Raw genomic sequence first — 15,667 nt, forward strand, 5'->3', positions numbered from 1 at the left:
TTTTTTTTGAGACGGAGTCTCGCTCTGTCGCCCAGGCTGGAGTGCAGTGGCCGGATCTCAGCTCACTGCAAGCTCCGCCTCCCGGGTTCACGCCATTCTCCTGCCTCAGCCTCCCCAGTAGCTGGGACTACAGGCGCCCGCCACCTCGCCCGGCTAGTTTTTTGTATTTTTTAGTAGAGACGGGGTTTCACCGTGTTAGCCAGGATGGTCTCGATCTCCTGACCTTGGGATCCGCCCGTCTCGGCCTCCCAAAGTGCTGGGATTACAGGCTTGAGCCACCGTATTTTGGTATTTTTTGTAGAGATGAGGTTTTCACCATGTTGCCCAGGGTGGTCTCAAACTCCTGGGCTCAAGCAGTCTTCCTGCCTTGGCTTCCTAAAGTGCTGGGAATATAGGTGTGAGCCACTGCACCCAGCTGGGTGATTATTAATCATGATTGTTCATTATGTTCATGGGAAAGCACTTTTCCTAATAAGCTCTTTTCTCACTACAAGTATGTAGCGTTTGTGCTCCCACTTCAGTTACTTGTCTTTAGGCATGACCTTTAATCTCTCTGAACCAGTTTCCTCATCTTAAGAATTGAAATGCTGGCTGGGCCAGTGGCTCACGCCTGTAATCCCAGCGTTTTAGGAGGCCAAGGTGAGATAATTGCTTGAGTCCAGGAGTTAGAGACCAGCCTGGGCAACACAGTGAGACCACCTCCCTGCTGTCTCTACAAAAAATCTAGAAATTAGCCGGAGGTGGTGCTGTGCACCTGTAGTCCCAGCTACTTGGGAGGCTGAGGTGGGGGGATCGCTGAAGCCGGGAGGTCAAAGCTGCAGTGACCCGTGGTCATCCACTGCACTCTAGTCTGGGGACACAGTGAGACCTGTATCAAAAAGAAAAATGCTGCCTACTTCAGGGATGTAGCAAAGCTAAGTTTGAACAGAGCAAAGGAAGCGCCATAGAAGCTGCACTACTTGCTCATGCCACAGCTGGGGAATGGAGAGGTCGAATGAGGAGGTCCACTCTGTCGCAATGTTCCAATTCCCGCCCAGAGGGAGGGACCTCCCCTTCGAGGGAGGGCGCCGGAAGTGACGTGGCCCTGCGGAGACCAGGAGTCAGACTGTAGGACAAGCTCGGGCCCCACGTGTCCCCGGTACTCGCCGGCCGGAGCCCCCGGCTTCCCGGGGCTGGGGGACCTTAGCGGCACCCAAACACAGCCTACTTCCTAAGCGGAGCCATGTCTGGTAACGGCAATGCGGCTGCAACGGCGGTGAGTGCTGAGCCGGTGACCAGCACACTTTGGGCTTCTGGACGAGCCGTGCAGCAATTGGCCCCAGGTTGCCATCCTCAGTCGCTATTGGTCAGAACGGCTTTTTTTTTTTTTTGGTCCGAATAGTTTTTAAAGGGCCAGTAGTTCTGTTGCCCTCCGGAAGGAATGGGGAAATCAAGAGAGCGGTGGTGCTGGGTTAAGAGTGGAAGGATTGTCTGGAACAGAACCCCGGTCCCTGCGGGCATCTGGGTGGGATTCCCATCAGGCCTGGGATGCACGGCTCTAGATTTAGTGACCCAGACCGCGAACGTTCGTCTACACAGACGTGGTCCTTTCATTCGAGGCTGGGCCGAGGCGGATGCAGATGCGGCCCCTTTGGGAAGACACGTTCCAATTTTGATTCAGAGGAGAGAGCATAAGCCAAGCCTCCGAACTGCACACAAACGTCTTAGAAGTGCGCCTTATTTTTGTATTACAGTGGTCTCCCAGCCACAACCAACTCTCCAAGTCCTCAGCTGAGACACACCTACTGAATTACTACCGTGGGTGGGAGGCCGCTGTGGGCCTTCCCATTACAAGCCTGCTTGCTGAGCCCTGGGCTTGTGCACAAACTGCAGAGTTGGTGGAGGCCACTGTCAGGCTGAGATAAGAAAGAGATGGGGAGCTGCTAATCTCCCCCTGTCCAGCCATTTGGTGAGGGCTGGAATCTTTGCTCCTGCAGTCATTCCGGAGCCCTGGACCAGGAGTAGGAAGATCTGAATTGTAGCCCCAACTCTTTCTCGGTTATTATCTCTGTGACCCTGGGCAAGTCACCTCATGCCTTGGTGCCACCCGTTGCTTCTGTAACATGGTCCCAAAGGTGCCTGTCTTGTCTACCTGATAGGATTGTTGAGAGGACAACAATATGCAGAAGCAATAGCTTCAACATAGAAGTGCTCAATGTTTTATTTTTTAATGAAACGGTTTGACTTGAATATGCTGTGCACATTCAAGGAACTTAAGGAATTGTTTGAACCTAGTAGTTCTGGGACCTTAGAGTCCTTTCTGTGGGCTCCCTGTGGCCCAGAATTTTGGTGGCCACGTTTAGTATTTCAAGCCTAGCCTAATTTGCAAAGGGTCTCCCAGGGTTAATTTACTGGCGTGATCACACGGAGTAGACCAGAGTCTGAGGGCAGCAAACTGTCACCTGCTCCCACAATAGAGACCCCAGATGTTTGGGTGCAAAAGAACTCCATAGCACCCTGGCCAACATGGTGAAACCCCGTCTCTACTAAAAATATAAAAATTAGGCCGGGCACAGTGGCTCATGCCTGTAATCCTAGCACTTTGGGAGGCCAAGGCAGGTGGATTGCCTGAGCTCAGGAGTTCGAGACTAGCCTAGGGAACATGGTGAAACCCCGTTTCTACTAAAAATACAAAAAATTAGCCGGTGTGGCAGCATGCACCTGTAATCCCAGCTACTTGGGAGGCTGAGACAGGAGAATCGCTTGAACCTGGGAGGTGGAGGTTGCAGTGAGCTGAGAATGTACCACTGCACTCCAGCCTAGGCGACAGAGGGAGACTCTGTCTGAAAGAAAAAAAAAAAAAAAAAAAGGCCGGGCGCGGTGGCTCAAGCCTGTAATCCCAGCACTTTGGGAGGCCGAGATGGGTGGATCATGAGGTCAGGAGATCGAGACCATGCTGGCTAACACGGTGAAACCCCGTCTCTACTAAAAAATACAAAAAATTAGCCGGGCAAGGTGGTGAGCGCCTGTAGTCCCAGCTACTTGGGAGGCTGAGGCAGGAGAATGGCGTGAACCCAGGAGGCGGAGCTTGCAGTGAGCTGAGATCCGGCCACTGCACTCCAGCCTGGGCGACAGAGCGAGACTCCGTCTCAAAAAAAAAAAAAAAAAAGGAACTCCATAGGATGAACATCCCATATCAGGGAATGTCGACTGTTGACAGTATCAGTATCTACAGTGGCTACTGTCTGATGTAGAAAGAAATGGGATCAGGCCGGATGTGGTGGCTCAGGCCTGTAATCCCAGCGCTTTGGGAGGCTGGGGCAGGAGGATCACAAGGTCAGGAGTTCAAGACCAGCCTGGCCAACATAGTGAAACCCCATCCCTACTAAAAATGCAAGAATTAGCTGGGCATGGTGGTGCATGCCTTTAGCTTGAACCTGGGGGGTAGAGGTTGCAGTGAGCCTAGATCATGCCACTGCACTCCAGCCTGGGCAAAAGAGTAAGACTCCATCTCAAAAAAAAAAAAAAAAAAAAAGAGAAATGGGACGTCTGTCTTAGACTGAAGAATTCAGTTCTACCTGCTTGGCAGTGAATACTTTTGTCCAAGGTACTCTGGCAGGAGGAAGAGGCGTGTCCTCTTGAGTTCTTGACTTGGGCTCTGCCCTCCCAATATTTCCTTGTTGGCGAAACTGGAGACAACACTCTAGGTGAACGAACTTTAGGCAGCGCAGCCTCCTAGTCTTATGGAACATCTGAGGCAGAAGAAACCTGAGTCCAACCTCTTCATTTTATAGATAAACAAACAGATCCTGATGGGACAATGTACCCAAGGTCACCCAGCCAAGAGGCTGAGCAGGACTGTACATCAGATCTGTTGACCTCAGTCCTTAATGCATGCAGTCCAGCCAGATTAAGTGACTGTTAATACTGTCAGCTTTCCCCACTGTGGCATCTTCATCCTCTTGAGTTCTTTTGCAGCCAGACATCTGGGCCTCTTGCTGGAGAAGGTGGCAGCTTGCTGCTCTTAGACTCTAGTCTACTCCATGTGGCATCTGGATGGCACTGAAATTTTCTCAAGTGCCTTGTCTGTTGTAGATAGGGAATCTATCCTCCAGTGACTCAGCACAGGTTCCCCAGTGTGGTCCTGGCTGCCCCGCCCCTGCCAGCTGCAGGCCCCACCCTTCCTGTGGCCAGGCTGATGGACCTTATCTCTTTATCCACCTGGCTGTGCACAGCACTCCTACTGACAACTTCCTTGGCCAAGGTGGGCTTCAGGGCTCAGTGTCCTGGTTACTGCAGTGGCAGCAACAGCAGGTCCTACTGTTGCCTCCCTCTAGTCTCTGCTTCTCTGGATCCCTGAGGAGGGCAGAAGGTACTGAGGAAGGTGAAAGGGACCAGCCCAAGTATTTCCCCACTCTGAGCCCCAGCTAGCCACAGGCCAGGTTCTGAAGTTCCTTTCTTCCAAGCCAGTGATTCTGGTTCTTGGACAAGGTATTGAGGAACACAAGGAACAGAGGGGACTGTGACCTGGGGCCTTTTTCTGCAGGAAGAAAACAGCCCAAAGATGAGAGTGATTCGCGTGGGTACCCGCAAGAGCCAGGTGGGTGCAGGAGCCCGGGTGGAAGAGGTTTGTCAGAACAGTTGTGATGTTCACAGCATCACAAACTGGGGGACTCAGAGGGTTAATTCCTAGTCTGGAGGAGATGGGGTGGCTGGGCGTTAAGTTCCCTGGGGAATGGCAGATTACATTCTATGGCAAGATCGTCCCTAGGCTGGGAAAATTGTTGGAGTACAGAGGGCTCCCAAGCCCCTTCTCATTCTCAGATGGAAATTCCAGTCCCTTCAGGATCTGCCTAACCTATGAGAGTCTGAGCAGTGGCTGGGAAGGGCAGGACTAATCCAAATCTCTACCCGCAGCTTGCTCGCATACAGACGGACAGTGTGGTGGCAACACTGAAAGCCTTGTACCCTGGCCTGCAGTTTGAAATCAGTGAGTTTTCTGGAAAGGAGTGGAAGCTAATGGGAAGCCTGGTACCCCGAGAGGGGAGAACACAGCATTTCTGGCTTTGCCTTTAGCTAAAGCCTGTCTCGCTGCCCCAAGAATCCCTCTGGGCTGCTCCCAGTTCCGAAGGTGCTTTCCTCTGAATACCTCCAGCTCTGACTACCTGGGTTAGTCTGGCATTTAACATCTTAAGCTTTGGGTCTTTTTAGGAGTGTTTCTGGTCTTCCTGCTCGATCGTATGTACTCAGAGGGCAGGGACCAGGGATTATGTGCCTCTGTCCTCATCATGAATCGTAGCACAGTGCTGGGCTCAGTAAATGCTGATCAATAATGAGCGCCTGATTGATTGACTCTCTCCTCAGTTGCTATGTCCACCACAGGAGACAAGATTCTTGATACTGCACTCTCTAAGGTAACAACATCTTCCTCCCCAGTTCTTGTCCCCACTCTTCTTTCTTTCCCTGAAGGGATTCACTCAGGCTCTTTCTTGTCTGGCAGATTGGAGAGAAGAGCCTGTTTACCAAGGAGCTTGAACATGCCCTAGAGAAGAATGAGTAAGTAAAGATAGGAGAGTGTGGTGCCCTCCCAGTCTCTTGCTGGGAACTTAGTATGCTAGGTCTCTTGCTGGAACCCCGGGTGTCAGATAGGCTGCTGGGCTTAAACCCTCAGAGAGGCTGAAGGCGGCGCATAGGTGGGTTTTTTCAGGCTTCAGAAAAGGAGAGAGTCTGGTTGTGAGCCAGCTGGCTGCCTGGACTGCAAGAATGGCTGGGGGAGGGAGGGTAGGAGGGAGAGTGAGAGGAGGGCAGGTTTCATGCTCCTGAGATTTTGGGAAGGCATGCTTCCTGAACTGCCCTAGGCTCCACCACTGAAGTGGAGGCAGGGGTGGGTGGAGAAGGGGTGAAGGCTGGCTGCTCATTCCCTTTCTCTTCACCCCCATCTCCCATCTCTGTAGAGTGGACCTGGTTGTTCACTCCTTGAAGGACCTGCCCACAGTGCTTCCTCCTGGCTTCACCATCGGAGCCATCTGCAAGTAAGAGTTTTGCAAGTAAGGGGCTTGGGCAGGGGTAGGCATCAGGTGAAACTTTGCCTTTCCCTTTGGGATCTGACCCTCTGCTCCAGGGTTATCTCCTCTGCCCTGAGGAGTGTTGACTGGTGGCAGAAAACTCAGGAAATACCAGTGAGTTTGTGGTGATCTGAACTTAAATTTCTTCCTTCATTCTATGCCCTTCCCTCCTCCTCCAGGCGGGAAAACCCCCATGATGCTGTTGTCTTTCACCCAAAATTTGTTGGGAAGACCCTAGAAACCTTGCCAGAGAAGAGGTAAGTGGGGCCTGGATAGGCAGCTTGGTGGGATGTGCCCAGAAGATGCAGGGATGGGAGGAGGAGGAAAGGAACAGTGACCGCCTAGAGTTAAAATCTCATTGTAACCTCTCTCTGGGCAGTGTGGTGGGAACCAGCTCCCTGCGGAGAGCGGCCCAGCTGCAGAGAAAGTTCTCACATCTGGAGTTCAGGAGTATTGTATCCTTTTAAAAGAGTGACGGGGGAGCAGCCAAGGAAAAAGGCAAGGTCTAGAGGGCTCTGGGAGTCCTGAGAGTGGAAGGGGCTTCCAGCAAGCAGCCCGTGGGGTTAGTGGCCTGTCTGTCCTTCCATCCACTCATCCATCCACTCATTTATAGTCTAGTGTTTTCTTAGTCCCAGACAAGTGTTTGGAGTGCAAGGCATTGGGGATAATGGTGAGCAAGATAAACATTCCCCTGCATATGTAGAGTTTACTTTTTACTTAGGGATAATGCAGTTATACTGAACAGTGACTACTTCTGGAGGGATAGGGAGTACTTCCTTATTTTTTATTTTTATTTTTTGAGACAGGGTCTCACTCTGTTGCCCAGGCTGGAGTGCAGTGGCGCAATCTAGGCTCACTGCAACCTCTGCCTCCTGAGTTCAAGCAATCCTTCTACCTCAGCCTCCCAAGTAGTAGGGATTACAGGTGCCTGCCACCACACCTGGCTAATTTTTGTATTTTTAGTAGAGATGGGGTTTCACCATGTTGGTCAGGCTGGTCTCAAACTCCTGACCTCAGGTGATCCACCGGCCTTGGCCTCCCAAAGGGCTGGGATTACAGGCTTGAGCCACCATGCCTGGCCAGTACTTCCATTTTTATATGCTACTATATTGTTTTGACTTTTACAATGAATATGTAGTACATTTCATAAAACTAAATTTAAAAATAGTATGTGCGAAGTGCTCCAATAAGTGAAGTTGGGAATTTTCTGGAAACTTCTAGTTGGAACATCTAAACACAGAATTCTGGGGGTTCAGGGAAGGTTTGTTAGAGGTCTTGTAACCTTGGCAAGTCATTTAGCCTCCCTATGTCATTTTCCTTATCTGTAAAGTGGGGATAATAATACTACCTTCCTCACAGGGTTGTTGTGAAGATGAAATGATCTGACATATGGAAAGTACTTTTACAGCAGTGTCTGGCATGTAGTAAGTATGATGTAAGTGTTAGCTGTTACCATTAAGCTGAGAGCTGGAAGATGAGTGAAAGTCAGCCAGCTAGAGAAGGAAAGACAGACTCAGGCAGAGGGAATCTCATGAGGCCCCAGATTGCCCGACACTGTGGTCCTTAGCAACTCTCCACAGCGGGGAAACCTCAACACCCGGCTTCGGAAGCTGGACGAGCAGCAGGAGTTCAGTGCCATCATCCTGGCAGCAGCTGGCCTGCAGCGCATGGGCTGGCACAACCGGGTGGGGCAGGTAGGGGCTGCCCCTATCCTATCCCCAGTTCATCTGCATCTCCTTTCTGCCTTATAGTCATCCCCAATTTAGGATTTTTAGACTTTATGATTGTGTGAAAGTGATATATGTTCAGTAGAAACTGTACTTAGTACCCATACAGCCATTCTGTTTTTTACTTTCAGTACAGTATTCATTGCATGAGATATTTAGCACTTTATTATAAAATAGGCTTGGTGTTAGATGATTTTGTCCAACTATATTAGGTTAATGTTAAGTGTTCTGAGCACATGTAAAGTAGGCTAGGTATATTAAATGCATTTTCAGCTTGTGTTTTCAACTTAGCAATGGGTTTATCAGGATGTAACCCCATTGTAAGTCAAGGACCATCTGTCTTCACTTCTTGACCACCCCACCTCTAACACCACAGGCTGGGAAGATTGTGAATCAGAGGCTAGACTCTAGGCCTTCATGGAGAAAATTTACCAAAAAAAAAAAAAAAAAAGAGGCCAGACTCGCACTTAGGCCTACCCAGGCTTTCTCGATGATAGGAATCATCTCACTGTCAAGTGTTTTTAGACATCCCTGTGTCTACCCTTTTGACTACCTGTTCTGCCTCCACAGATCCTGCACCCTGAGGAATGCATGTATGCTGTGGGCCAGGTATACTTGACCAGGGAAGCCACATGGTGACATATCCCTTCCCTTTGTTCTCAACCAAGAAGCTGGTCTCACAACCTTCTGCATCTGCTACCCCAGAATAGCATTCTCAGGGAGGGGCAGGCCTTGGGATGCTACTGATCCAAAAGGCCCTGGGGAGCAAGTAGATAGAGATGGTCCTATGCTTTGCGCCATTGGTTGGGGAAAGAGCAGGCCTGATGTCCTAGGCTGTTTTTCCATCAGGGGGCCTTGGGCGTGGAAGTCCGAGCCAAGGACCAGGACATCTTGGATCTGGTGGGTGTGCTGCACGATCCCGAGACTCTGCTTCGCTGCATCGCTGAAAGGGCCTTCCTGAGGCACCTGGTAGGGCCTGTGCTCCACCTGTGGAGGGCTGGGGACTTGGAGAGCTGGGAAAGGTGGTGGGGACGATTTCTCACATGAATGCTCTGTATATAGTGCTAACTCATTCTTGTTGAATGTTGTGTATGGAGAGGACCAGGTCTGAGCCCACAGTTATCTTTTCAGTGATGTCCTCAGGTCTGTGGTCAGAGGATGGTGTTAAGAGCCCTTGGAGCTCACAAGAACTTCTCATTCCAGGAAGGAGGCTGCAGTGTGCCAGTAGCCGTGCATACAACTATGAAGGATGGGCAAGTAAGTGGGGGAAAATAGGTGGCAAGCCAGGGAAGGGAGGACTGTGGCATTTCTTCCTGTGCATCCCAGGTTTCTAAGCAGTCCGCTCTCAGACTGTGCTGAGGCAACTGTTTTCTTCCCCAGCTGTACCTGACTGGAGGAGTCTGGAGTCTAGATGGCTCAGATAGCATACAAGACACCATGCAGGCTACCATCCATGTCCCTGCCCAGGTACCAAAGCTGGAGGGTGAGGGGGTAATAAACAAGAGTGCATATAATCTCATTTGTTCTCACCAATTCCCACCTCCTTCCCGCATACAGCATGAAGATGGCCCTGAGGATGACCCACAGCTGGTAGGCATCACTGCTCGTAACATTCCACGAGGGCCCCAGTTGGCTGCCCAGAACTTGGGTATCAGCCTGGCCAACTTGTTGCTGAGCAAAGGAGCCAAAAACATCCTGGATGTTGCACGGCAGCTTAACGATGCCCATTAACTGGTCTGTGGGGCACAGATGCCTCGGTTGCTGCTGTCCAGTGCCTACATCCCGGTCCTCAGTGCCCCATTCTCACTGCTGTCTGGGGAGTGATTACCTCAGAAGACTGAACTGCAGGGTTCAAGCCTTCGGGGATTTGCCTCAGTTTGGGGCCTTGATGACTGCCTTGCCTCCTCAGTATGTGGGGGCTTCATCTCTTTAGAGAAGTCCAAGCCACAGCCTTTGAATGTAACCAACTCTACTAATAAACCAGCTCTGAAGGTGTTTTTGTGTGTGTGTGGGGAGGGTTGGCGGGAAGATATGAACAAACACAAAGCCCTTTCATCCTTACCTCGGAGGCTGGGACTTTTGCCCAAAGTTCTCCTGGTACATCCTTTCTGCTTCTGCCTCAATAGTTTTCATTTCACACAGAATAAATTGTCTCGCAGGAACACCAAGAAACAGAGCCATAATCTTAAATTCCTATGGTTTGCTCCTTCTTCGGTTAACAGTAGAGCCTATTTATATTGCATGCCCCTCCCACCCCCACTATCAGGAAAGTATAGAAAGTCACTAATCCTACAACTCTCTTGCAAAATGAAAACAAATGCTCCATTTTTAGAAAAACAATCCTTTAATAAAATTAGTTCATCTAAAACTCCCCAATGCCTAAGGTTCTAGTCTTGGAAGGGTTAGCTGCAAAATTCCAGTTCGGAAGCCAACGGAGGCTCAGTCCAGACAGAGATTAACCGACTTGTGCTGGTATCTAGGTGCTTGGATTGCCGAGTTGAGTTTGCTGGAAGGGAAATGGGGAGGCCCGACAGGCTGGGCTGCCAGTCGGCTTCCGCGAAAACGACTCTTGCTGTCCACATAGCCAGCCGTGAAGCCAAACTGCAGGCCTCTGCCCTCCCCTAAATGTCCTCGTAGGAGGCAGTCACTCGGGAGGAAGATGTGCCTGTTACCAAGTGCTTCGTCCCGGCCCCAGCGCAGACCTATGAATGAAGATGGAGGGAGATCTGATGTGAAAGGCCTGGGTCCCGGCCGCAGAGGGGGCGCCAGACCGAAACCAGCGATCGTGTATCTCCCACCAAAGCCTCCAGACCAGCGGCCACGTCTGAAAGTCCTGGGCTAAGCACCACGCCGGGGGAGTACCGGACACCCTGGCTGCAGCTGCCGAGGGCCTCACTCACCTTCAGGGCCGCCGGCCTCTCGGCCTGGACTGCCCACCTCGGCCCTGCGTCAGAGCGGAAGGCCAAGTCTTCCAGAAGGTGCTGTGGCCTCCCCGCAGCCCCTCAGCGACTCAGGATGGGGCAGCTGGCTGAGTCACGAGCGCCGAGGCGGGCAGGTGCGGCGCCGCCGGCCTCCCCCCGGCAGGCTCGGGTCCTCCGCGCCACGGTGGTCCCCGAAGAGTGCCCAAGCCGCGTCCAGAGGGCCCGAGCCCTACCGGAGGGCGGCCGGCGGATGGGGCAGGGCCCGAGGCCGACGCGGCAGGCGGTGCAGGCCAGGAAGGGGGCGGGCGGGGACTCGAGGCCGGGCGGCAAAGGCGGGCGATGGGAGGGTAAAGGAGCCGGGAGCCGCGGCCCGCTTGCCCCGCAGTCTGAAGTGGCTCAGCTCTTTCCATGAGGGCGGTGGTGGCCCTTAAAAGGGCCTTTGTGGTGGCATGGGGAGGCCTGGCGGCCGGCCGCGGCGCGGGCCCTCTTAGTACTCCTGGGAGGCCTGGGTGGCCTTCTTGCCGCCCGAGGGCGCCTTCGGCCCCACGGTGGCGCTGGTCTTCTTGGGCAACAGCACGGCCTGGATGTTGGGCAGGACGCCTCCCTGGGCGATCGTCACGCCGCCCAGCAGCTTGTTGAGCTCCTCGTCGTTGCGGATGGCCAGCTGCAGGTGGCGGGGGATGATTCGCGTCTTCTTGTTGTCGCGGGCCGCATTGCCCGCCAGCTCCAGGATCTCAGCGGTGAGGTACTCCAGCACTGCCGCCAGGTACACGGGCGCGCCGGCGCCAACGCGCTCGGCGTAGTGGCCCTTCCGCAGCAGCCGGTGTACACGGCCCACTGGGAACTGGAGGCCGGCGCGCGACGAGCGCGACTTGGCCTTGGCGCGGGCCTTGCCGCCAGTCTTGCCGCGGCCCGACATGCTAGCGAGGTAGACCGGTGAAGTACAACGGTTCAGAGACACCCCAACAGAAGCCCGCCGCAGTGTAACTGCTGTCGCGCGCGCGCCGTGAGGCCGCCTTTATAAGCCCCCAGGACACACCTCTGCGCCCTCCTGATTGGCTCTTTTCTCCAATACCCGCCTCCGGTTGGTTGCGGTTAACCCTTGGGTGTCGCGCCTCGGCTGAGGGAGCGCGCCCGCTGATTGGTCGAATTTGAAAACCTTTTGCCCGGGGAGAAAAGGCGAGGAGGCGGGGTAGCATGCAGACGGCCAAACACCCGCTGATGTAGCCAATCCTTGTAAAGCGCGCGAGATTTAAACACTACAGTCGGAAGGCCGAACCGGAAGACAAAAGGGGTGGAGTCTGAGGCCACCTAGAGAGCGTCTGGGAAATCTGTGCTGGCGTAGGATGTTTAAAGGAAAGGGGTCAATACTATAGCTACCCTTTCCAGGTCCGGTCACTCCACACTCCCTTCTCCTACCTGACAAAGGGAGAATGGAAAAGGGAAGAAATTAGACCCCTTAAAGTTTTCTTTTTCTTTCTTTCTTTTCTTTCTTGTTTTTAATAGACCAGGTCTTGCTTGCTGTCACCCAGGCTGGAGTGCAGTGGTGTGATCTCAGCTCACTGCAAGCCTCGGACTCCTGGGCTCAAGGGATCCTTCCTGCTCAACCTCCCGAGTAGATGGTACTACAAATGCTCCACCACAGTGGGCTAATTATTTATTTTTGTAGAGACGGAGTCTCGTTTTGTTGCCCAGGCTGTCTTGAATTCCTGAGCTCAGGCAATCCTCCTGCCTCCGCCTCCTAAAGTGCTGGGATTACAGGCATGAGCCACTGTACCCGGTGTCTTTGAAAGTTTGACCCCATGCCAGGAAACAGGATAACTTCAATTTTGTGGCCCTCCATGCCACCTGAAGTATCAGGATTTAAATGTTTATTCAATATGTTCTGTTTGGTCTCAGTTCTGTTCACTTCTTATTAGACAGGGTCTGGTGGGGCAGAGAGAGAGGCATCCTGTTGGAGGAAGTACCCCCACCTACCCTCCCAATCCACCCAAAAATGCCCATATAGGAAATATACCTACAGGAACAATAAGAAATAGACAACACTTTATTGTCTCCATTGAGAGCATGTGGCCCCCTGCTTACTTCTTACTAATCAGAACACTTAATTTACAATCAAATAACAGGTCACTGTGGAGCCTGTGTCCTTAGCCCTGGCCCAAGTTCTATCCCAAAAACCAGTAGTTCCTTGAGAGTCAGGACTCTGAAATGTGACTGTGGATAACTGCAAAAAAAACTGCTGTATCCCACCCTGTGAGGCTGTAAAGACAGGATGGAGAGGGAGAGTAGCAAGTTGCAGAAAGTCATAAGTAAAATCCAATCAGTAGACAGTAGGGGGCAAGAAACGCCCAGGATGCCAGTGATCACAGGGAAAAGAAAATGCTGAGAACAAAATCTGGAAGAGTATGAAGAGTGAGAGAGGCCTGGGCAAGGAGGCAGTCTGGGACCAGAGAGAGGTCAGCCTGAGTCAGGAATCCTAGAGACTGTGAGGTAAAGGACAATGATCAAGGGACTCAGACATCATAGAAGAGTCGAACGAGCTGATATCGAATGGAGAAGGTGAAGGCACTGCCCAGGATCTGCAAGGAGAAATGGACTGGAGTAAGAATCACGGAGAAAGGGAGACAAGGAGGTATAAACCCAATCCCCATCCTCACCTGCAGCAGCAGCAGGAGCAATGTGAGGTTTCTCTCATGTATGGGCCCAAAGATTTTAAGTAGCAAGTTGATGAGAGTCATGTTGTTACATTCAGTGAATTCACCATCCTCAGTATCACTTTGGTGTATTGTCACCAGCCGGAGGCTCTCTGCCACCTGGAGGGACCAGAGGTGAAGAGAACCTCAGCTAATACCTATGCTTTAGGAATGTGGATCTATTTAATGCTTCCAAGTTCCCCTTGGATCTGATGTAGGCCTAGGTTCCCCATTCCTCAAGGTCAGGATGGCAGCCTAGGGCCTTACCTCCTTGTTACCCTGTTACCTTTAAAATAAAGGTGCCCAAGAAAGAGAGGCTCTTGGTCTTGAACTTGGAATAGCTCATCTCCAGTTTGCCTGTCTTGATATTGAGTCTGCGGGGGGAAGACAGCTTCATGTGACTGGGCCACTATTTGAACCCTCCTCCCTGTGGCTAATCAATAGGAAGAGCATTGAATGTGGAGTCAACCTGAGATCTATTTCTGGCTCTGCTGCTTGCTGTTATCAGAACCACTGTGAGTATCAGATGATGCAAATAAATGTGCTTTGGAAGTTATAAAGGGTTACTCACATGGAAATAGCCCTTCTTTGGGCCCACTCCCTTTGCACAGCAATGTAAAGGCTGGCATTAGATATCCCAAGTGAAAAGGCTATGATGTCCATTTCAAGCCCCAAAGCGGCTACCTGGGTATGCGGTGGCGAGGGCAGGGGATGATATGCAGGAGCTGAGGCAGTGAGTAGAGGAAGTTGAACACCTGGGGCATGAAGAATAGTAGCATGGTCTTGCTGAAGTGTCCCAAGATGCCCACCACGGCAAAGGTCATGCCAGCAAAGTAACAGAAGGTATCTCCCACAAACACCCGTGATGGGTACCTGTAGGGGGGAGAGGATCCGAGCCAGTGGCAAGAGGCATTACCAATCCTTTCTCTCACATCACACCCTATGGGCACTGGACTAGCCCTGACCCTAGTTCTGACTTAGAGGAGACTCCAGTTGTGCAGCAACTCTGCAGGATCCAAGGCCCTGAATTCATCTATTCCTGGGACCTCCACGCACTCATCCCCAACTACTGTTGGGTAGGGAGAAATTTCAGAATACGACCAACTGAAGACACAGAAAATTCCATGGAGGTATGCACAGGTTTAACCTCTCCACCACAAGGTGGGTTATGATAAGGGCCATCTTTGCCATGTGTTCGGGTAGTTTTCCCCTTTTCCCCTTATCCATAAGCCTACTTACCAGTTGTGGTACAGCAATCCCAAAGTGGTGAAAAAAAAGGGTATCATGAAGTAGAGGGAAAAGACATGATCATCCCGACAATCACCTTTGGAAGCAAGGAAGAAAGAAGGGAAAATTAATACCCACTTCTTCTGCATACCTTGGTCCTATTTTTGTCTAAGTTCTGTTTACAGCTGTATCATCCACCTCACCCAAGTCACTTTCAAGAACTCAATACCCCTTTTATGTCACCCAAGGCAATTCCCAATATTCCACCTCTTTCATGCAGCCTTCCAAACTAGTTACTGTCTTAAATTTGGTTTAGCCCATTCTGATGTCAGTTTGGACACCAACTTTACTTCTTAGCTTTGTGACCTTGATCTTGATCATGACACATTTAACTTCTCTAAATCTGTTTACTCATCTGTAAAACAGGGCTGATTATAACATGTGCCACATAAAACCATTACAAGATTTAAATACGATCATGTTTAAAAAGTGCTTAGCTTTAATAAACATTTGTTGATGTCCATCAGCCAAAGACCACTAGAAACACATCTATAGTTCGAAGCTAGGTTTAATGACTTGTTGTAAAAAGGGAGACTTCAGAAACCACACACCATTGGGAACCACGGAATGTCTCAGTAAGAAAGTGTTAGGAGGGGCTTGTAGTTTTGGGTATTTTGGGAGAGGGTAAAAGAAAGTAAGAGTTTTGCTCTGGATTGGGTGCTGTTAGAAAGCAGGTGTAATTCATGGCCGGGTGCGGTGGCTCACACCTGTAATCCCAGCACTTTGGGAGGCCGAGGTGGGCGGATCACCTGAGGTCTGGAGTTTGAGACCAGCTTGACCAACATGGAGAAATCCCATCTCTACTAAAAATACAAAACTAGCTGGGCGTGATGGCACATGCCTGTAATCCCAGCTACTAGGGAGGCTGAGGCAGGAGAATCGCCTGAACCTGGGAGGTGGAGGTTGCAGTGAGCCGAGATCGCACCATTGCACTCCAGCCTGGGCAAGAGTGAAACTCCGTCTCAAAAAAAAAAAAAAAAAAAAAAAAAAAAAAA

General features: G+C 51.3%; 3 protein-coding genes across 9 annotated transcripts in view; 1 reads left to right on the top strand and 2 right to left on the bottom strand.

Moving 5' to 3' along the window:
- The first annotated feature begins 1,067 nt into the window (after positions 1-1,067).
- HMBS (hydroxymethylbilane synthase) lies at positions 1,068-9,767 on the top strand. 6 transcript variants are annotated; one of them, XM_025356480.1, is made up of 14 exons: positions 1,068-1,255; positions 4,526-4,579; positions 4,897-4,969; positions 5,344-5,393; positions 5,480-5,535; positions 5,934-6,011; positions 6,224-6,301; positions 6,424-6,499; positions 7,625-7,738; positions 8,342-8,380; positions 8,621-8,740; positions 8,975-9,028; positions 9,152-9,238; positions 9,329-9,767. In XM_025356480.1, the coding sequence occupies exons 1-14, from the start codon at positions 1,223-1,225 to the stop codon at positions 9,500-9,502; spliced, it is 1,086 nt and encodes a 361-aa protein (XP_025212265.1). In that variant the 5' UTR covers positions 1,068-1,222; the 3' UTR covers positions 9,503-9,767. The 6 variants fall into 6 exon arrangements, with proteins under 6 accessions (XP_025212265.1, XP_025212267.1, XP_025212269.1 ...); XM_025356483.1 differs by lacking the exon at positions 1,068-1,255 and adding an exon at positions 3,465-4,351; XM_025356482.1 differs by lacking the exon at positions 8,621-8,740 and having other exon boundaries at positions 1,068-1,345.
- A 325-nt stretch (positions 9,768-10,092) lies between these two features.
- Positions 10,093-12,338, bottom strand: LOC112606261 (histone H2AX). Its single transcript, XM_025356485.1, has 2 exons — positions 11,046-12,338; positions 10,093-11,015 (listed from the first exon to the last, which is right to left on the bottom strand). The coding sequence occupies exon 1, from the start codon at positions 11,609-11,611 to the stop codon at positions 11,180-11,182; it is 432 nt and encodes a 143-aa protein (XP_025212270.1). The 5' UTR covers positions 11,612-12,338; the 3' UTR covers positions 10,093-11,015; positions 11,046-11,179.
- Positions 12,339-12,716: 378 nt separating this feature from the next.
- The window catches only part of DPAGT1 (dolichyl-phosphate N-acetylglucosaminephosphotransferase 1), a 6,045-nt gene continuing 3,094 nt past the window's right edge, over positions 12,717-15,667 (bottom strand). Inside the window, exons 5-9 of one of the 2 annotated variants that reach the window (XM_025356477.1) lie at positions 14,625-14,709; positions 14,070-14,258; positions 13,672-13,759; positions 13,350-13,505; positions 12,717-13,271 (exon numbers count right to left, since the gene is read on the bottom strand). In XM_025356477.1, coding sequence (XP_025212262.1) covers positions 13,206-13,271; positions 13,350-13,505; positions 13,672-13,759; positions 14,070-14,258; positions 14,625-14,709 — 584 coding nt within the window. In that variant the 3' untranslated portion in view covers positions 12,717-13,205. Of the gene's footprint in view, positions 13,506-13,671; positions 13,760-14,069; positions 14,259-14,624; positions 14,710-15,667 lie in introns of both variants that reach the window. The other variant, XM_025356478.1, reaches the window with a different exon arrangement.

This window comes from Theropithecus gelada, chromosome 14 (assembly GCF_003255815.1).
Source record: "Theropithecus gelada isolate Dixy chromosome 14, Tgel_1.0, whole genome shotgun sequence".
Classification (NCBI taxonomy): domain Eukaryota; kingdom Metazoa; phylum Chordata; class Mammalia; order Primates; family Cercopithecidae; genus Theropithecus; species Theropithecus gelada.